The sequence below is a fragment of the Protopterus annectens genome, chromosome 7.part0 (assembly GCF_019279795.1).
Source record: "Protopterus annectens isolate FY-2018-M chromosome 7.part0, PAN1.0, whole genome shotgun sequence".
Lineage (NCBI taxonomy): Eukaryota > Metazoa > Chordata > Ceratodontiformes > Protopteridae > Protopterus > Protopterus annectens.
The window spans coordinates 432754458-432776527 of NC_056739.1; the positions used below are offsets into that span (position 1 = coordinate 432754458).

Consider the following 22070-nt stretch of genomic DNA (forward strand, 5'->3'; position numbering starts at 1 on the left):
GCCGACGCCATTACATCAGTTTTTCTCGCCCCAGATGTCAGGTGCCCCCCTAATGGGAAGCAACTAAATATAAAAGTACAAAGATATACCTCCAACAAAAAAGCAAATACAGCAAAAAGACTTTCAAGCATAGTAAAGGATAGTAGAGGTATAGCCAAAAGACGTTAGGGGGCTGGAGGGAGGGTAACCAGGACTGCAACAGTGAATACACTCGAACATCTACATTTATGGTAAGTGTACACAACTGTACTATGTTCTTCATTTTTCACTGTTGCAGTCATTACATTTGGGTAGATTCCCAAAGCTATGGTTGGGAGGAGGAATTTAGATAGCATTAGGGCCAGCTATAAGGCCTTGCAAGACTGCAGTGGCAAAGCCAGCTCTGGATTTTGAGAAAATTGGCAAATTATAATGCTTGGTGAAAGTATGTATAGAACTCCAAGTAGCAGCTTCTAGGATGTCCCTGGTAGGGACGCCTCTGAGAAAGGCTGTAGAGGTAGTTGCAGCCCTGGTGGAGTGAGGTCTGATCCCCTGGGGGATAGGTTTTCCATGGTGCTTATAGCAGAAATGAATGCAATGGCTTATCCATTTAGAAATGTTTTGCTTTGAAATCGCCTTCCCCTCTGCCCCTGCAGCAAATGCCATCAGCAGTTGTTCAGATTTCCTTTGAGGTTTAGTCATGTCCAAGAATCTAAGTTGTCTGTGCAGATCTAAGGAATGCAGTATCCATTCCCCTTTATTCTGTGGATTGGGAAAGAAGGTTGGCAAATGAATGGACTGATTAAGAGCCACACTGGATACCACCTTGGGCATGAAGGATGGATTGGTTCTGAAGGACACCCTTGTCTGCATGAAAGATGATGAAAGGCTCCACTGCCATAAGGGCCGGTAATTCAGATACCCTTCTAGCTGAAGTGATTGCTAAAAGGAAAGCTGTTTTCCAATAAATAAATTTTAAGTCTGCAGTAGCAGCTGGCTCGAAAGGAGGTAGAGTGAGTTTTCTCCAAGACAAAGTTAACGTCCCAAGCTGGGGTTGGAGCTCTCCTGGGTGGTCTCAAATATTTGGCCCCTCTGAGGAACTGCTTGAGCAGTGAATGAGAGAAGAGGGGAGGTTCTGTGTTATAATGAGCTGAAATGGCTGAGGCGTGGATTTTAATGGAGGAAAAAGACAGGCCCTTGTGAAGCATCTCAGTTAAGTATTGTAAAATCTGAGGTAAATTGGGTGCTGCTGTGCTCATCCCTTGAGATTGGCTCCAGGCACAGAATCTTTTCCATTTTTCAGCATAAGATTTTCTAGTACTAGGCCTCCTTGCCTCTAAAATATCCATCACAGGTTTGCTGAGGGATGGTAAAGGAGAGATTAAGTAATTAGCCAGGCTGCAAGGTTCAGCGTTAGAAGCTGAGCATGCAGAATCTGGTTCTCCTGCTGAGACAGCAGGGAAGGAGTTTGATGCAGGTGCCATGGAGATAACCGTGACACACTGAGCAGGAGGGGATATCAGTGTTGGCGCGGCCAGTGTGGAGCAATCAAAATCATCCTTGGTTTGTCCCGTTTGATTTTAGTAGTACTTTGGAGAGTAGAGGCAGAGGAGGGAAGGCATAGACTGATAGGTTTTTCCAGCTGAAGGAGAAAGCATCCATTTTAAAGGCTTGTTTCTGGGGAGTCCTTGTGCAAAATTTGTCCAATTGGTAGTTCTGGGGAGAGGCAAACAGGTCTATATCTGGGCTCCCCCTTTTGCTTGTCAACATGTTGAAAATCCTTGGTTCCATTTTCCACTCATGTGGGTCCATGAGGTTTCTGCTTAGTCCGTCTGCCAATGTATTTAATTTTCCTGGCAGGAATTGAGCTTGTAGGTGCACTTGGTAACTCAAGGCTGTGTTCCACAATGCCATGGCTAGTCAGCAGAGGGGGTAAGAATGTGTACCCCCCCCTGCTTGTTTATGTACCACATAACAGTGGTGTTGTCCGTCTTTACCATTAGTTGTCCTGGAAGAATGTGGTCCTTGAAGGCTGCCAGAGCATTCTGTACAGCTAACATTTCTTTTTGATTGATATGCAGGTGCATTTGACTTGGGTTCCATTTGCCCTGAATGCACTTCCCTGCCAGGTGAGCCCCCCCATGCAGTCTGATGCGTCTGTTAGGGTTTAGGCAGCAAGGGGTGGTGTGCAAAGTAGTCCCTTGTTTTGGTGGCAGACCTCTGCCCACCCAAGGAACTCTAGGCGTAGGCAAAGTATGATAGGAATCATTGTTTCTAGGTCTTGAGAATGTTGACACCATAGGCTTTTTAGATACCACTGTAGCTTCCTCATATGCGGTCTTGCATATGGAATTAGAAGAATGCAGGAGGCCATGAACCCCAAGGCTTGCAGTACTTGTCTTGCAGATAGCAGGGTTTTTTTGGCCACTTGTTTGAAGTAGGTTGTCAAATGAATTTGTTTCTCTGGTGTGAGGTAAGCCATCTGGGAAGTTGTATTCAAGCTTGCTCCCAAGAATATAATTTGTTGACAGGGTACCAGGTGTGATTTCTTTTCGTTTATGGTGTACCCCAGACAAGTTAGAACCCTTTGTAGAAAGGCCAGATGATTCAAAAGTATGTCCTGACTTTCTGCCTGAATTAGACAATCGTCCAGGTATGGGTATATTTGAAAATTTCTTTGCCTGCAAAATGTAATAACTGAAGCTAGGCACTTTGTGAATACCCTGGGCGCAGTAGATAAACCAAAGGGCAGAGCAGAGAACTGATAGTGCGTGTAGCTTGCTTTGAAGCGTAGGTATCTTCTGCAAGATTCCCCAATTGGGATGTGTAGGTATGCTTCTTTTAAATCTAGTGTTGCCAACCAGGCATCTTTGCCTAGCACAGGAAGTAATTGAAGAGTTAGCATCTTGAATTTTGGAATCTCCAAAAAGGTATTTAGAGTAGACAGGTCCAGGATAGGACGCCATGAATTCTCTTTTCTGGGTACCAGGAAAAGTCTCGAGTAGAAACCTTGTCCCTTTTCCTCTTCTGGTACCAGTTGAATAGCCCCCATGCTTAAGAGAGAAAGTACTTGTTTTTGGGCCTCTGCCCACTGATTTGGGGGTAGGTCCGGCCACCCACTTGGTTTTGGCAATGTGTGGAAGTGAAACCTGTATCCCTAGGACACTATATTTAAAACCCATTTGTCCTGGGTAATGAGTTCCCAATTCTTTGCATGAAGAGCAATCTCCCCCCCCCCCTAAAGGGGCAGTCAGTTGATAAGTGCTTGGAAATTTTAAAAGGAAGTCATTGAGGCAGTTTACCATGGGGGGGGGGGGGGTCTTATTATTCCCAGATTTGGAAGTGGAGGCCCCCCACTGCTTAGTTCTGTGTGTCCCCTGGGACTGAAACCTGGGGATTTTGCTGTGTCTGGGTTTGGCTTGAGGGGCTGGAAAGGACCAATTCTTAGAGGGCCAGTGCCTACTAAATCTAGAAGGCTGAACTTGTATAAAATCTTTAACAGTTTGCATAGATTTAGCTTTATCTTCCATCTTAAGAACTTCCTCAGCCTTGCTGTCAAACAGGCGGTCCTGATTTAAAGGAGCATCCAACAATTTAGCTTTAACATGATCAGGCAAAGACTGCTCCTTAAGCCAAGCATGCTTTCTGAGCACAGACCCAGTAACAGCAGACCTGCAAGAGGCCTCTAATCAATCAAAACCACATTGCAAAGTATGTTTTGCAACTTGTTCAGTAGAATGCATTAAATTCTGTAATTCTTTATTTTATACACAGTCAGGATTCAACATCATTTTCTGTTTAAGCAGTCCAATAATAAGTTGCTGATACTTTAACATATGAACTGGCAGTTTAAAGCCCTAATGGGTCAAGGTTGCAGAAGGGTAAACCTTCTTACCCCATCTATCCAGCGCCATGGAGTCTCTATCAGAAGGAGTAGGATTTTTAGTAGCAGAAGCCTTAATGCCCTTGGGCCCCTGTGAAATAGTCTCTGGATATACAATAGGATTTTTAAAAAAGGAACTTGTGGGACTCAGGGACCCTGTAGTATCTGTCAGGTTTTCTGGGAGCAGGAGGCAGGGAATCAGGGGCCAAACTAGATTCTGAAAAAGCATCAACAACAATGCCTAGTACAGGAGGAATAGCTAAAGGCCTATGCTGAGGTAGGAGAAGGAAATCCCTAAGCCTCTTTTTTGAATCAGAAAAATCCTGGCTTTCCCAGTGGAAATGCTCCCGTATGTAAGGTTTCCCCAAAAGAAAAATCTTCAGGAGGGGAAGCAGAGGGAATGGAGTCCTCTGCATAAGAATCTTCATAAGCAGATAACGGCAAATCCAGATCATCAGAAGAATCAGAAAAAACAAAATCCTGACCAGAAGATTCATAATCAACTTCAGTCGTAGGCCTCTTACAGGGGGGGGGGGGGGGGTGGCTACCCCTGATTAGAGTTATTAAATCTTCAGCCATTCTTATTTGTTTTTTTAGGCCTAGAGGCCTGCGCATGTAGTCTGGGCATCGTTTTTTTAGGCATGGATCGAGATTTAGGCCTAAGTAAAGAAGGAGGCGTCGGTTTAATATGCAAGTCCATAGACCTGAATACACCCTCAGAAGCAGGTGCCTGCACAGCGGCTCCGGACCCATCCAAGGTAGAGACATCCGTGGGTTCCATAGCTGAAGCATCTTGCGGCATACTGGACTCCAAATGGGTCTCATTAGAGGCCTACAAATCGGAAGTAGCAGGTATCAGGGGCTGCGAAAGCGCCTCACTACCAGCAAACTGGCGGCTGGCTTAGGAGAAGCGTCATCGGCAGTTTTGGACCTCGGCTGCCTGTCTCTGTCTTTAACTTTGCATTTTTTCAGAATCCCGGTAGTCGGATGGCTAACCAATGACATTTCTGGATAATTAAACCGAGAACTGAAATATTTAGAGGTGAAAATATACAGACGACTAATAGTGCGCTGATTAAATAAAGCACAAAACCGACAGCAAGGTACGTCGTGGTCAAGGCCTAGGCAAGGAATACAGTAGGAATGAAAATCTTTATGAGGCATTTGCTTTTCACAAGTAATGCAATTATTAACTTTTACTGACATCGGTAAGGAGCAAGAAAAAATTTGCCCAATGGGGTACTTAGCTTTAGTTAAAGACTTCGGTTTTGAAACTCAAAAATGAAAATTTCAGGAGTCGGCCGACCGGCACTTGCGAACAGCTTCTGCTTCGGGCACCGCACGGCAAGAAAGATTGATGTAATGGCGTCGGCTGCATGTTTTATACCCCTGACGACCTGACATCATGGAAGAAGCGACAGCAACCGACGCAGGACCCAAGACTTTGTTAATCAGGCCGACTGAGGGCTACCTGCAAGCAGATAACCCCAAATGTAATGGCTGCAACAGTGAAACACAAAGAACATCAGGTAAATGTGCGTTCCTCCCTGTCTATTGATGTTCCAGACTACTGACAGTGTCAGTCTGAAATGAGATCACACCCCTGGAAAGGGATTCATGGATGGCCTGCAATGCTATAACTGTCCTCATCTCCAAGATACTGCTGTGAAAAGTGGCTTCTGAAAGGGACAACATGCCTTGGACTGTCTTTCCAAAAAAAAATGCTCCCAACCCAGTTCAGAAGTGGCCATGGTCACTGTGGCCTGGTGAGAAGAAACTAAGGGCTGACCCACAATACAACTGGACATTCTAGCCACCAATGATTACGAGTTTTGTAAACTTTCATAACACTAGAAAGCTCACTGGTTATCACCTCATTGAGTTACTAAACTGTGTGGGTCCACTGGAGCATCCTCAAATGAAATCTATCCAGCGGAACTACACTAATGGTGGCTACCTTCAAGCTGAGAAGATGCAAAGTCTACTTTGTTGAGGGCTTGAAATGGGAGAGTACTGCCACTGCCTGTTGCTGAAGTGTGCGAACCCTGTGTGGCTCAAAGGATGGACCTGTCATATGAGGGCACTGATAAAGTTTTAAAGTCCTCCACAAAGTTATAAAGGCACATCCAGACATGCAGAGTGACAGTTATGTTGGTGTCTGCAGCTGTTGAAGTGCCCTCTGCAGTGTTCAAAATAAGGCACATACAAATTCGATAAAGACTGGAGGGTGGCTAGCTGTATGTTGATTTACTTTTCTGCAGACAGGACCATGAAAGAGATTTGGTAAGCTCCTTAGTCAAATCTCTCTGGAAGCATGCAATGTGAGCCAAATAATTCAGCTCCCTGAGAAAGATGGTCACTGAAGCATAAACCTGCTTCCCAAATGTGTCCAACACCCTAGACTCCCTCGTTAGGGGGATGGACAATAGGGTTTTCTTCAGGTAGCTCCTCCTTGGCAGCCAGTGTCTCCACCATCTTGGAATCCATTGCTGGACACTGCTCCAAAAAAGGTAATCCTTAGGGGATACTAAGAACTTGTGTGGTTTCCATGGGACAGGTTTGGCTACATCCTGCTCCTTCTATGCCTGCTTAGAGATCAAATCCACCATCTCATCCACTGGAGGGACCACTCAAGAGGTAGACTTGTCATCTCCAAAAGTCTCAAGAAATACTGACTCCTCCTGGGAAGGGGCTTCTGTGGACCACCCCCTTTCTAAGCAATGCCAGGATTTTGTCGAATGAGATGTACTCGGGGGGGATCTAGGTACCCCACTCCCTCATCGAAACTCAGTAACCTCAGTGAAAGACTCCTGAGGGGAGTCAACATGCCTCATTTTGCAAAAATGCTTCTAAATAAGCTCCCCTGCTCTGGGGAGGAATCAGAAGCTGACAGAGAGCCCTCAATGTGGACAGGGCAGTCTCAAAACAAGATAGACTGTGGAGGATCAGGTCCCATGGAACTCGTATATGGGGGGGGGGGGTTATAGTTTGTTCCCTAGATTGAGACAGAGAGAGCACCCTCTCAAACGGACTTGTTCCACAGGCCCACACAACTTTGCTCTAAAGCTGACTTAAGTCTTGAGCTGTCTGGAGCTGAGGCTCTGAGAAGGGTGGCTCCAAAAGCTTCATAGTCAAGCCAGGCACACTGGGTCCAATCCCCAAAATTCGGCTCCAAGATTCATCAAGGTCCATGCCACTCACAGCCTATCGAATCAGAGATTCAGTTGGAGTTGACTGAGACCAAGTCTTTGGATCCCACACAAACTCCAGAAAGCACCAGGATCCAAAAGCCCAGAGTCAGAGGATCAGATTGGGGAAGGAGCAATGATATGATGAGGGGATGGACCAAGATCTATTTGGCACTGACAAGGGTCAAGGCTGGGACTTGGTTTGGGTTCTGAGGAACTTCCTCATAATTCTATCCATGTCTGTCTCAGAAAGGCTCCTGGAGGAGCCCAGTGACCTAGAGACAAAGCCATGGAAAAAGGTCTGATGTGCAGTGAAAAGGGTCTGTCCTGGAGAAAATGGGATGTTGGTCTTGGAAACACAGACTTCAGGGAGAAGTGAGGTTCAAGTAAAGGAAGAGTGCTTGATCCATGGAAGATGGACTCAGATGGTGGAGCCATATCTTAAATTTTAGGAACCTTCAGGGCCAGACCCAGAAAAGTCAAGTGGTACTTGACCACTTCTCAGATTCCTTAGCTTTTTCCTTCTCTTCTTCCCTTGGCTTATCCAAAGACTCTTCACCCTTGGTTTTGGCACTAGACTTGTTTGCAGGAGGAAGACCAGCGAAAGAAGCAAAGTGGTTGGGAAACTTCTCATGCTGTGGCAGCAAGTCCCTAAATCACTAGCTTATTACCTCCCACCACCAAAGCCCAAGAGTCAAAGGTGGTACAAATGGAGCACTGTTCATCAAAATGAAGAATACCTTAACAGTACACGCAACTGACGTGCACATCTGTGTTTGCTATATTATGGCCACGGCCCAAACATTTCTTGATGCTAAGTGGCTTTTCTGCCACAACGTGACAGACAAAACAACCATGACATAAGCAGCAACACACAAACTACTAAACTACCAATAGAACTACCAGCATACATTAATCTTAGCAATGGGGAAAAAAAAAAAGATGAAACTACACAAAGGTTCAAAAGAACCCAATTATACACATGTGCGCGCGCGCACGCACACACACACACACACACACACAAAGAAGATCAAAGAACTCGCTCATCTTCTTCTAGGTCTTAAGGTGTGTATCTTTCACTCCCTAATGCATAACTAATGTTATTAGGACATCCTTCATCTAGCTGGCAACACAATCGAAAATGGAGATTTAGATGACTAATGTATAAAACTCAAGTTTGCAAAGGACTATACTCATGCTGAATGCATTATTCTGACTTAGAATTCTTACTGAGATGAGGCACGTTAGGCTACCAACAGGCAGAATAAAACAGTTTGAAAAATATGTTGGGTGTAAAACATACGTCTGTTCTTGGCCTAAGTCATTAAATCAAATGCATTTTACCTGAACTGATAGACGAATTTCCAACTTTTCCTGCCCCTCGTCCACGGCCTGAAGGGCCACCACGTCCTCGGCCCAAACCACCACGTCTGCGAGTCTCTTCAGAGCGTTGCCTTGAATCCTCTCTTTGCTCATCCCTCTTCTCGGACTCCGTTTCAGAAGCATTGGATAGCTCAGAGTTGGTACCTTTAACAAAGGTACATCATTTAGCAAATATATAGACACAGCATTTGCACACAGACTTATTCAACCAAAAACTAACTTGCCAAAATTCAGTTAGATCACTGTGCAGAACACATTCTTTCACCCTGCATCCCACTTAATTACACAGGGACTATATCTCCTCTGGTCACAAACTGGTCCTAGAGTAACTCTACAACAGGTTAAAATGGACATACATTGATACATTCCGAAAACCCTACAAAGGCAACTGACTCCAATAGAAACAGGCACAAATCAAGATGTCTCAAGCAGCCAATCACTTCACCGTGAACAGGGTAATGTACTACTTCATTAGGAGACATTCAAATGTAGGAATCATTTTACAGTTAACAGCTCCAACACTAACAGGTTTGCGAGTGCTCACATATGGCTATCTTTGAGAGGTCCCTTGGCAGTAGATAAGTTGGTTTATTCTTTATGAGCTTTCAATCTTTGGAGAGCTCTTCAAAGTCTCTATCTCCCTCTCTCAGGGTGCACATGCTCCTATGCCGCACAGGCAGTGGCATCAGCCTACTGGGTTAACCTGATGTGTCACTCCATCTTCCTTAGCTCTGTCCCTCCACAACACATCAAACCATCATCTTAAAACTCATTGAAACAGTACATCTTCAAGGAAAGGTCGCAGTAATAATAAGTCATAACATTTGGGTTTAATATCCACCAGATGAGCTGCACTGGTGCAACCTCTTCAGTTTTTTTAAGGTCAGGTGTGCTTATGGCAGATAAATACCTAATGTCAATGCAGCAAAATCAGAGGTGTGCACCATATGCTGTGAGGACAGGATTCTGTCCAAATATCCAAACAAACGAGTGAACAAAATCACAGTCCAAATAGATAAAAATCCAAGATTTAATGACAGAACCATACAAACAAGAGAACTGCAGTGGTAAGCGCTTTCACGTTGTACCCAACGCTTCATCAGACATCAAGTGCAGTAACAAACAGCCCTTATATATGCAAAATAACATCAACAACTTACAAATAGACGAATCAGATACTAAGAGTAATTAAAAAACTTAATTTAAAAAACTTAAAGACATATACTGAAATAATAAGCACATAAAAGCAATGCTTTAAAGGTCTGCTAGTGAGGAAAGGTTTGAGTGTTAATCTATCATTAAGTCCAAACCTATGAGCTTGTAGCTTCAAAATCCATTTCCCTTCCCTCTCTTCAGTACGGTTCCTGATGTTACCCAATCTACCTCCTTTGTGAACTAATTCCAAGACCCTGAATTTAAAATGATGTGAAGAACCATTGTCCAGAATGTGCTTAGCCAAAGCATTGGTGGTGTTGGCTTTCTCAATGGCATAGGCATGCTCCCGCATGCGCTCACGGAAAGTCCTGGTTGTCATTCCGACATAGAACAATTTACATATCTGACACTCTGCCACATAAACCAACTTGATTGATCTACAATCAGCATAAAATTTAGACACATACCTACGTCCTGTAGCAGGATGGACAAAACAGTCAGAAACAGCTATAAATCTACATTGGTTGCAAGAGTGACAAGGATGTGTGCCATTCTTGCTCAGTGCCCAGCGGGAGCATGCCTATGCCATTGAGAAAGCCAACATCACCAATGCTTTGGCTAAGCACATTCTGGACAATGGTTCTTCACATCATTTTAAATTCAGGGTCTTGGAATTAGTTCACAAAGGAGGTAGATTGGGTAACATCAGGAACCGTACTGAAGAGAGGGAAGGGAAATGGATTTTGAAGCTACAAGCTCACAGGTTTGGACTTAATGATAGATTAACACTCAAACCTTTCCTCACTAGCAGACCTTTAAAGCATTGATTTTATGTGCTTATTATTTCAGTATATGTCTTTAAGTTTTTTAAATTAAGTTTTTTAATTACTCTTAGTATCTGATTCGTCTATTTGTAAGTTGTTGATGTTATTTTGCATATATAAGGGCTGTTTGTTACTGCACTTGATGTCTGATGAAGCGTTGGGTACAACGTGAAAGCGCTTACCACTGCAGTTCTCTTGTTTGTATGGTTCTGTCATTAAATCTTGGATTTTTATCTATTTGGACTGTGATTTTGTTCACTCGTTTGTTTGGATATTTGGACAGAATCCTGTCCTCACAGCATATGGTGCACACCTCTGATTTTGCTGCATTTGTGTTCTTCCTTCGTAGAGGGTGCTTTACCTGGCAAAATATTGGTTTTCTCGTTTTTAAATACCTAATGTCATTCTAAGCAAACTACAGGTAAAGTAATCATAGCTCTAACATACCTTAAAACACCATAAAACTAAGTGTACCATAACAATATGCAGTAATACCAACAAAAAGGGAAGGAGGTAGGGAAACTATATAATTATTCCTTTCCTCAAAAGCCTACTGCTGTGGTAACCGTACTACAAATTCGCACAATCCCAAGCTGTGATTACCCTAGCAACATGGAATATTACACAGTCCCTGCAGTACTGCAAAAGACGTGTTAATGCTGGGCTGGTCTTCCAAGTGAGTTTGGGAAAATCACAAAAGTAGTCCACATAGCTACTCAGTTTTACTGGAATGTTCTAAACAAGGTATTGTATATCTGTTGCATTTATCCTTAAAAAAGGAAAATATTATAGGTTAGATAATCTTTTCTCTGGCAACAAACATGCTAAAAGCTTTTTGAGGAAAACAAATAACTGATGTCTTCTTTTACAGGCAAAACTGTTATGTGATATTCTCAATTGTCCATGCCAAGATACATACAACAGCTGTAACCCAGCATTCTAACAATGTGGATAGAAGACTGGAAGGTGCATCAGACTGCTTCAGAAATATAGTAGAAAACTTTGGCATAAAGGAGTGGTTAGTCTTCAAGGAATACTACATATTCTGCCTCACACAAATGACAGTAGACTGCAGGAAAAAACACAACCCTGGTTTTAGTGAAAAACCCGCAGAGCTTGAGCTTCAGTATTGCAATGAGCACACAAGACACAATGTGAGCATAACTACCACTAGTTCACCTGCAACTCAGGATGCCAATGCATTCAGAGAAAGAAAGCATTAAGCACCACTGACCCTGCCACCTTTCCACACACAAACTGCCAAAGCCCAGGCAGTAATTTCCACTAAAAGAACTAGAAAGGTACTGAGCCAAGAATGGCAGGCCTCTGGGCAGGAATTTGGAGATGATTTCAGACAGATATTCTACTGGATGGCAACCTCACAAAGTGAAATCCTTATTGGAAACTCAAGCAGGAAACTTACAGAAGGCAACCTACAGCCAGTATAAATGGAAGGTGAGGCACTGAAGATCCCATTCTACGCTACGCTTTGGCCAGTACAGCCAACACCTATAGTCTTTAGAGACTAAGAACCCATAAGGCCTCAGAATGGTCACCAATAGCAAAAGGGATCAAGCCCAACCAGAAAGTTATAAACTCACCAAACAGAAAGTATATCAAACAGCACCTCCTCATCCCCGCAAAGGAGGGGAAATGAGCCTTACAACCTTAAAGAGGAGGAGAATGGGAGTAACCTACAAAATAAATGCACTAAGAGGCATCATCATGATTTAAAGGGCGAAGAGACAATCTACACAGAAAAGGTTTGAGCGCCACCATCCAGTGGGTGATTCACTCTGGTCATGCTCCACTAACACTAGCCTTCTGCAACATCCAAGGGGAGCAGAGGTTTCAAGAGTTGCCTGGGCTTCTCAGCTTGGATGTCAAGTCAAATTAGGTGAACTTTCTTCCTCTTAATGCTGTATCACCTCACCAAAGTGTAATGGATTCCAGGGCTGCACACTGAATAAGGTCCCTGATGAAGGTGCAAATAACAATCCTCACATTAAAACACCTCTGTGCTGTCAGGTTGAGGGCAAGCATTGAGTCTCTACTAAATCCAAGGTGGGCCTTCTATTCTGCAATTCCCAGTCAACTTTGCAAGAAAGCAGCTGGCATTTGAAAGGCCTGTTTAAGCCTCCCTAGTTTTTTGGAGTTCGAGATGAAGAGGGGAACCAGAATATGGAGAAAGAGAGAGAGAAAGTACAGTTGTGTACACTTACCATAAATGTAGATGTTCGAGTGTATTCACTGTTGCAGTCATCACACTTGGGTTATCCTGCCAGGGGTAGCCATCAGTTGACCCGAATACCAGAGGCTTAATATTTCTGTGTCAGTTGCTGTCACTCCAGGACTGACGTCAGGTTGTCACTGGTATAAAAACAGGCAGCTGATGCCATTACATCAGTTTTTCTTGCCCCAAATGTCAGGAGCCCCCAAATAGGTTGCTAGGATATGGTAGAACACCACTACCAGTAGAAAGTAAATACCAACAGCCCTGTAAAGAGAGAGAGAGAGAGAGAGAGAGAGAGACACACACACAAGGGGGCTGGAGGGTGGGAAACCAAGACTACAACAGTGAATACACTTGAACAACTACATTTGTGGTAAGTGTACACAACTGTACTATGTTCTTCGTGTTTCACTGTTGCAGTCATCACACTTGGGTTGATTCCCAAAGCTGAAGAACGGGTGGTGGCAGTCAAGAAGAATTGGGGCTGGCTAGTATGCCCTGCAGGACTGTGGTTGCAAAGCCTGCCCTTGATTTGGAAAAGATAGGCAGATGGTAATGCTTGGTGAAGGTATGAACAGAACTCCATGTTGCAGCTTCCAGGATGTCCCTGGTAGGGACCCCACTGAGAAAGGCTGCAGAGGGTGAAGCTGCCCTAGTGGAATGTGTTCTGACCCCCTGTGGGGGTGGTTTCCCATGGTGTTTGTAACAGAAGTAGATACAGTGTACTATCCATTTGGAAATGGTTTGTTTTGATATGGCCTTGCCCTCTGCCCCTGGTACGAAGCGGACTAGTAACTGGTCAGATTTCCCAAAGGGCTTAGTCCTAGCCATGTAGAATCTGAGTTGTCTGTGCACATCTCAAGAGTGCAGGATCCTTTCCCCCTTATTTTTAGGTTTAGGAAAAAAGGTGGGCAAATGAAGAGATTGGTTGAGAGCCACACTGGACACCACTTTAGGTAAGAAAATTGGGTTAGTCCTGAGGGAGACCCTGTCAGCATGAAAAATGATGAAGGGTTCCACAGCCATAAGTGCTTGTAGCTCAGACACTCTTCTAGCTGAAGTGATGGCCAAATGCAAGGTTGTTTTCCAAGAGAGGAATTTTAACTCTGCTGCAGGCTCAAAAGAGAGGGGGGGGGTAGCGTGAGCTTTTCCAACACAAAGTTAAGGTCCCAAGCAGGGGTAGAGGGGCTCTTCTGGGTGGCCTTAAGTTGTTAGCCCCTCTAAGGAACTGCTTGATGAGAGAGTGTGAAGAGAGGTGGCTCAGTGCTGTAATGTGCAGAAATGGCAGAGGCATGGATTTTAATGGAAGAGAAGTATAGGGCCCTGTGGAGAAGGTCTGCTAGGTAATCCAGGATGAGAGGTAAGGAGGACTGTGCTGGGTCAGCTCCTTTAGTCTGGCTCAAAGAACAATACCGTTTCCACTTGTCAGCATAGGATTTTCTATTGCTGGGTCGTCTAGCTTCACATATAATATCCAGGACCTGCTTACTTAGGCTGGCCACTGGAGGAGAAGTCAAGGAATAAGCCAAGCTGCCAGGTTCAGGGTCTGCAGTTGTGGATGCAAGAACTTGCCCTCCTGCGGAGTTAGGAGATTTGGAATCTGAGGGAGGTGCCATGGAGGCAACGGTGACAGACTGCGTAGTAGTGGGTACCAGTGTTGGTGTGGCCAGTCTGGAGCAATCAGGATTGCCCTTGGTCTTTCCTCCCTTATTTTGAGTAATACCCTTGTAAGAAGAGGTAGAGGGAGAAATGCACAGATCAAGGGGTTTACCCATTGGAAGGATAGGGCATCCACTTTCTAGGCCTTGCTGCGAGGTTCCCTGGTGCAGAATTTGCTGAACTGGTGGCTGTTGGGGGAGGCAAATAGGTCCATGTTCGGGGTACCCCATTTCTGGGTTACAAGGCTGAATGTCTTGTGGTTTAATTGCCACTCGTGTGGGTCTCGGAGATTTCTGCTTAAGTGGTCTGCCAGAGAGTTTTGGCTGCCTGGCAGGAATTGTGCTAGCAGGTGAATATACATGGCTGAAGCCGTGTTGCCAAGGGTCATGGCCAGCCTGGAAAGGGGGTACCCCCAGTTGTTGATGTACCACATCACTGTGGTCTTGTCGGTTTTGATTAGTAGAGGCCTGGGATAGAGTAGGGTTCTGAAAGATGTCAGAGCGTGCTGAACAGCTAGCATCACTTTTTGGTTAATGTGCAGATGAATTTGATTTGGGCTCCAGTGGCCTTGAATGCACCTGCCGTCCAGGTGTGCACCCCAGGCATAGTCTGATGCATCTGTGGTTAGGGTCTGGGCGGCATGGGGTTGTGAAAAGAAAAGTCCCTTGTTGTGGTTGCATACTGCTGCCCACCAAAGAAAATCTTTCCTTAGATAAGGTATAATAGTTTCCAGGTCCTGAGAATGTTGACACCAAAGGCTTTTAAAGTACCACTGAAGTTTCCTCATATGCAGTCTGGCATATGGAATTAGTAGAATGCAGGAGGCCATGAACCCTACAGCTTGCGGATAACTGGGTTCTGGTGGCCAGTTGAGAGAAGTAGGCTGTCAAATAGGCTTGTTTTTCTGGAGTAAGGAATGCCATCTGGGATGCTGTGTCCAGGATTGCTGCCAGGAATACAATTTTTTGACTGGGGACTAGTTTGGATTTCTTTTCATTTATAGTGTACCCCAGTGAGGTTAGTAGGTCCTTTACAAATGTCAAATGAAAAAAAGGAAAAGGCAATTGAAATAAACCAGGAAACAATAGTTATAAGTGCCAAAACTGCTGGAAGAAACGAACGAGGATAAGTTTCAAAATAGATTTATTCCAAAAATGTAAATATTCCACATAAAATACTCCGTACCAGTGCAGCAAACAACAAACACATGAACGCCTTTACATAACATGCATTTTCGTCTCAATTTCCCGACTTCATCAGATAACCAGTAATTTCATCAATTAACCTTTATATCATCTAATTAATACAAACACCCAATCCCATTCAAGATCTGAATTTAAAAATTTAAAAAGACAGTGAACATTCTGATATTTACATTCACTAAATACATATACTGTCATTATATTTCTCCATTAAATAGATGCTTGATAATAAAATTCTCAAATAATTTATTTAAAATAGATTGGTATACATTTAGTTCAAATCAAATGAATAACTATTATATACTAAAACAACTTCATAAATATTTTAAAACCTGTTATATTTTAAATGGGCAGGAAGAAATATCTTGTCATCTGCTGAATAAAGTACTTAATGCAACCCTATTTTTAAAGTTTTGCAGATCTTAGTTTTAAAAGTGGAACAATGGATATATAATCATTCAGCAATGGGGGGCTTCCTGCGTCCAGGGTCACTTGCCACCAAAGTTCTCTAAATTCTATTCTCTCTTCCCATGGACCTCCCCTTACATCTTTCTTAATTTGTTCCAACACAAGAAGAGAGAATTTAGCATTTGGACAAGATCTAGTGTGTTTATATAAAGCACTAGTTTCCTTTCTTGTTGTAATGTCGTATTTGTGTTCATAAATTCTTCTCCAATATTCTCTCTGACTTTCCAACATAAAAAGAAGCACATTCTGAACACACGGCTAAATATACTATCCCCTTGGTCTCACAGTTGTAGTATCCTTCACTTTCTATCCATATGTCCCTACTTTTTAAATACATTTTGTTTGTATTCATAATGTTTACACATTGTGGACAATGTCCACACTTATATGTTCCTTTTCTTCTCTTGTTATATTTGTTAATTCCATGCTCCAATATATTCTTAAAACTTTGTGAATTCTTGTATACTACCTTAAATGGAAGATCTGATATTTTTTCCAAGTCTGTAAATGCCACAAATCTATTCCATTCTTTTTCAACTATATTTTGGTAGTATTATTAAGAGCACTGTATTAAAATACTAATGCTTGTTGGAAGGTAGTGTTGTCATAAATATCACTTGCCAAGGGTGTATCATGATGGAATTGTACTATATTTCCCCGAATTGGTTTAAACTTGTGAGCTCTTCCTACCATAACCTCTTCCTTCATTTTATTAATAAAATTGTGTAGGTAACCCCTCTCTAAAAACATTTTCTCTAACAAGTCACATTCAATGTGGAAGTCAGTGTCTAAACTAGTCATACGACTTCCCCTTACAAACTGACCCTTTACTATTTTTTTCTTACAATAATGGGGGTGTGCACTTTGATAATGCAGAAAGGAATTGCAAAAGGTGGGTTTCCTAAATATCTTCATTTCAAACTTCCCATTTGTTTTGTAAACTTCTACATCCAAATATTGTAAACTTTCTTTAGAAGAAGAGAATATAAATTTAAGGAAGTCAGTAGTTTCTTCCATATAAATCTTAAATTCTTCTAACTTTTCAACACTTCCTGTCCATAAAATAACTATATCGTCTAGGAATCTCCAATAGAGGGTCCAACAGGAGGCATATTCAGAATTTAAAATATATTTTTCTTCCCACTTAGCCAACACAAGGTTGGCATAGGTGGGGGAACAGGCCGCACCCAGTGGAACTCCACGAAGCTGCTGATAAAATTCTCCATTGAAGCAAAGAAAGTTATATTTAAGAATCATATCCATTAGGGCTCCACATACAATTTTGTCATTGTGGAGCAAATCGTGATCATCAAAGACCATTTCTTCAAACATTTCCAACCCAGAAGAATGGGGGATACTGGAAAATAAGTCAATAATATCTATAGTAATAAATGTTAGGTCTTGACAATAAAAGTCATCAGATACCTTAAGAAGGTCCCATGAATCTTTTAAAATAGATTCCTTCTTTGCCCACAAACACTTTAATTTAGTATCTACATATTTAGCAAGTGGATATGTTTTAGAACCCTCTGCTGAAACTATAGGTCTTAAAGGGGGGGGGGGTCCTTCTGGATGTAAAAAGATTATGTTGCAAATTCTATCTTAAAGTGTTTTTTCATGATCATAATAGCTCAAAGATGAATAATCTTGAGCAATCTGAGCAAGTTGATGATGATTTGTTGAATTTAACAATGCATGAAACAGATGTGTTCCTACAATTCATGAGAGAAGATGATTTTGTATTTGATAATATGCATAATAGTCCAACATATGCAATACATATTCCATACCTCTCAACCTCTTAGAGCAAGAAATCTGGACAAAGCCAAAAATAGGAAACACTTCAAAAGTTGAAGCAGAAACTGGCCCTGACTACCTCTGTCTTCATGACATCTCTCTACGAAGATATGCCTCGACTCTGAAGTTGACCTTTGAACCAAGTTGTCAAATGTCAAGGACCTGCAAGGTAGACAGCTCCGAAAAGATCAGTATCTACCAATCCAATAAGTCCCAACACCAACAGTGCAGTAAACAGAGAATTTCACACCGCTTCGTGCAGACAGAAAACATGCACTGTGTGGAAAGGCCAAAGGAGATAGAATCACTATAAGGCAATGCAATTTTCACAAATGGGAAACTCTTGACCATTATACCATCTTGCTATCACCAGCTTACAAACCTGAAACTCACAAAGAAACAAATCAGAGTATGGCTTGAGAGGGCTATGGAGGCCCTCCAAGACTGCTTTGAAAGAACCAACTAGGATATGTTCAAGGAGGCAGCCACAGTGAATCAGCATCTGAACAATGAAGTAGTGATGGCACACATTTCAAACTGCATTGATGGGGTAACAAATAGCAACAGTATCACTATTAGTGCTAACCAGAAGCCATGGCTCACACCCAAGGTATATGAGCTTCTGAAGAAGAGAAACACAGCTTTACAAGGCTAAGGACAAAGCAGCCCTAAGTGTAGCAAGAGGTAATCCGAGAACGGGTATAAAGAAGGCTAAGAAGGAATATGGCAGAAAGGTGCAGAGCCACTTTGAAGACATGAAAGATGCAAGAAGATTATGGCAAGGCATACTGGAGATCACAGACTACAAAATCAGGTCGGCACAGTGAGAGCACAGCATTGAATTCCTGGACAGTTTGAACATCTCTGGTAGATATGGGGAAAGAAACACGTTGGCACTAACTCTACCCACTGATGAGAAGGATGCAGTAATTGGACTCAGCACAGACGAGTAAGAAAAGAGCTAAGGAGAGTGAACTCCAGGAAGGCTGCTGGCCCAGACAACATACTGGGCAAGGTGTTAAAATGCTGTACTGATCAACTATGCACAGTGCTCAAGGAAATATTTAACACCTCTGTTGACATGGCAAAAGCACTCTCATGCTATAAGGAAAACTAATATCCCACTACCTAAGAAAACCACTCCCTCCAGCCCTAATGACTACAGACCAGTTGCTCTAACATCCACGGTTATGAAATATTTTCAGCGGATGATAAAAAAGCATATTTCTTCATGCCTGCCTCTTGATTTTGACCATCTTCAGTTTGCATACATAGCTAACTGGTCCACGGCTGATGCCACACCAGTAGCACTTCACATCCCCCTTGAGCATTTAGAGGGCAAAGACAACTATGTGAGGATGCTGCTCAGACTTCAGCTCTGCATTTAATATGGTGTTACCAATGTAGCTGATAGAAAAAACTGACTCGTTTAGGAATCCGTAAACATCTCTGTAACTGGATCCTGGACTTACTAATTGAGAGTCCACAGAGGGTTTTGTTCAGGGAAGCACACATCAAAGTGCATCACAATTAACACCAGGGTTCCACAGGGATATGTTCTCAGCCCACTGTTATTCACCATCCTGTCCCACAACTGCTATGCTAAGCAGAACTCCAACCATATCATCAAGTTTGCGGATGACACCACAGTCCCACACCATACCTCTCAAATGTCCAGATTTTCACAGAATGTACAGACTTTTCTCCTGTTCCTCATAAAATTTGTAGTTTTCTGGCAAATTACTGGGATGATCTAAGGAATAAAGTCACTAAATGATGAGAAACATTTGAGTTTCAGAATTCAAATCCTTCAGGAAATGTATGTTAAACCCTGTTATTCTAGCAACTAAGTTTATAACAATAATATTTAAAATATGTTCCCATTTTTGGGCCTTTGTCCCCCCATTTTGTCGGGCATTGTCCAGATTTCTTGCACTAAGAGGTTGAGAGGTATGTCCCACGCATCTCTGATCAGTTGGTGTGAGGGGAACAACATTGACCTGAATGTAACCAAGACCAAAGAGATTATCACTGACTTCAGGAAAAAAAGAACAACACACCCATGCACTTAGGATCAATGGTAAGAGTGTAGAAAGGATTAAGAGTATGAAATTCCTGGGTGTACACATATCAGAGGATCTCTCATGGTCGGGAAATACCAACCAACTGGTCAAGAAAGTGCACTAATGCCTCCACTTTTTAAGAAGGCTGAAAAAAGCTAAGCTTCCTCTTCATATTCTCTCCACCGTCTATGCAGGTGCAATAGAGAGCATCCTCACCTACAACTTCACAGTGTGGTTTGGAAGCTGCATAGTTACAGAAATGTGCTACAAAGAGTGGTGAGAGTTGCAGAGAAGGTAACAGGTTACGGTTTTCCATCGATACAACTTTACTCTGCAAGCAGCATCTGAAAGGCCACCAAAATAATACAGGATACCACGCATTCTGCACATGGACTGTTTAAGCATCGGGCAGGAGATACTGCAGCATCCGCTGCAGAACTACAAGATTCAATAACAGTTTCTACCGTACAGTGATCAGACTTCTGAACTCTAGCACTAGTCAAAGAGGTTTGGACGCACAAGTCAACTTTTATTTGTGCAATATATACTCACATATATTCCAAGTTAAGTGCAATATTTATTGTATCCCATCAGTATTATTTAACCCACTCAAGTGCAATATTTCAAGTGCAATATTAGACAAATAACTTGGGCAATGTTCAATCTGTAGTGTGTTTTGTATTACTTTATATAGGACAGTTAATTTAACTCTGGGGAAGATATTCTTTTTGTATACGAGTGTTGGTAAATGTCACTGTTCTTTCTTGCATGTACTGGGGACTAATATATTTGTTACTTATGTTTATTCCTCTACTTGTATGTGTTGTTTCACTTTCCTTTGTAATCTCAAGAATTGAGCTGATGCACAAAATTTCATTTAGGCTACACGTGTATAGTTCTAAATGACAAAGTTGACTGACAATGCTTCAGTTCAAGGTCTCTCCTTGATCTGAACATAACGCTGTCGAGAGAGAGATAAAGGTGATGTCAGAGATGAAGTGACAGACTGGCAATGAAGGTGAATCAGTGTGGGACTAGGGAAACTGGTGCTGGAGAAATGAGGGGAGGAGGGTATGTTGGACCATTACTCTGTATGTTCCCAGCACACAGTACCAAGAGAACCCCCTACCTGGATTTGCATCTTGAGAAACTTCCTTATCATCCTGTTGACATTTTGTTTAGTTAGGCTTGGGGACGACAGAGAGCACAATGCCACAGAAGGTGGCCTAGAGTACTCTCCTTTGAAGGAGAATAGAGGAGTGAACTCTCAGGCTCTTCATTTCAGGTGAGAATTGGGGCCAGACAGGATAAGAGCAGAGAAGCTGTCTGTTTTGACCTCCAAACTGCTTTTGGATCTGGGTCCAATTGGTACTCTCAAATCCAGAGAATATTTCCTGGATACTTCAGTTACAGATATTTCATCCTTATCAGGTTTGTCTTTGTACTTTTCCCTCTCTTTTTCCTTAGCTTTGGTCTGAGACTTGTCAGACTTGGAAGCTGGAGAAATGTTACAAGAGGAGAATCCTGCATAAGTTGAGGCCCTGTCTGTGGGGGAAGACCTTTAACAATTAATTCTCTGTCCTTGTCTGAAGAGCCCTAGCGCAGAACTGGCAATCTGAATCTATATGAGTAGACCGAGTAAATTGAGGGTCTCCAGGGGGCAACCTATACCTGCATAGAATACATTTATTTGAAAACTTGAGAGTCTGACACAATAAAACACTCTTCACAGAATTCGGACTCCTGACAACTACAAAGCTACACTAAATACTGAAACGACAAGCAGCAGTTCAAAAAAGGTAATCGATAACTGTGAAAAGACAGTCATCCTATGTTTCATCACTAAATATAAATCTAAAAGGTACTACTGTAATATTCTAATTAACAAACTACCTATATAGGTAAATATGAAAAATTACAATAATTAAAAAAAAAAATACAGCATATAAAAACTCTCAGAAGGAAAGGAGGAAAATGTTGAAAAAATCCACAAAAGGATGTAATCCAGAAGATGAGCCCTCAAGAACACGTCCAAAGTTTTCTGAGCTACTAGGGTGGAGTACAGGGAACTATGGGTAGGGGAGGAGTCAGTGCCCTGGAACCGAAAGAAGCTTCAGACTCTGCAAAAGTCTGATCAAACAACCTAAGTATTGAATCAGACAAAAATAGACAAAACTGGATCCAACCAGTGTCTGCCCTTACACCTGGCCAGTTCCTCCAGCACTTGGGCTATGAA

General features: G+C 42.6%; 1 protein-coding gene across 1 annotated transcript in view; it reads right to left on the reverse strand.

Moving 5' to 3' along the window:
- Positions 1–22070, reverse strand: part of FXR2 (FMR1 autosomal homolog 2) — a 1381282-nt gene that overhangs the window by 298269 nt on the left and 1060943 nt on the right. The window contains exon 13 of the mRNA XM_044076212.1: positions 8395–8577. Within this exon, the coding sequence (XP_043932147.1) occupies positions 8395–8577 (183 nt within the window). The remainder of the gene's footprint in view (positions 1–8394; positions 8578–22070) is intronic.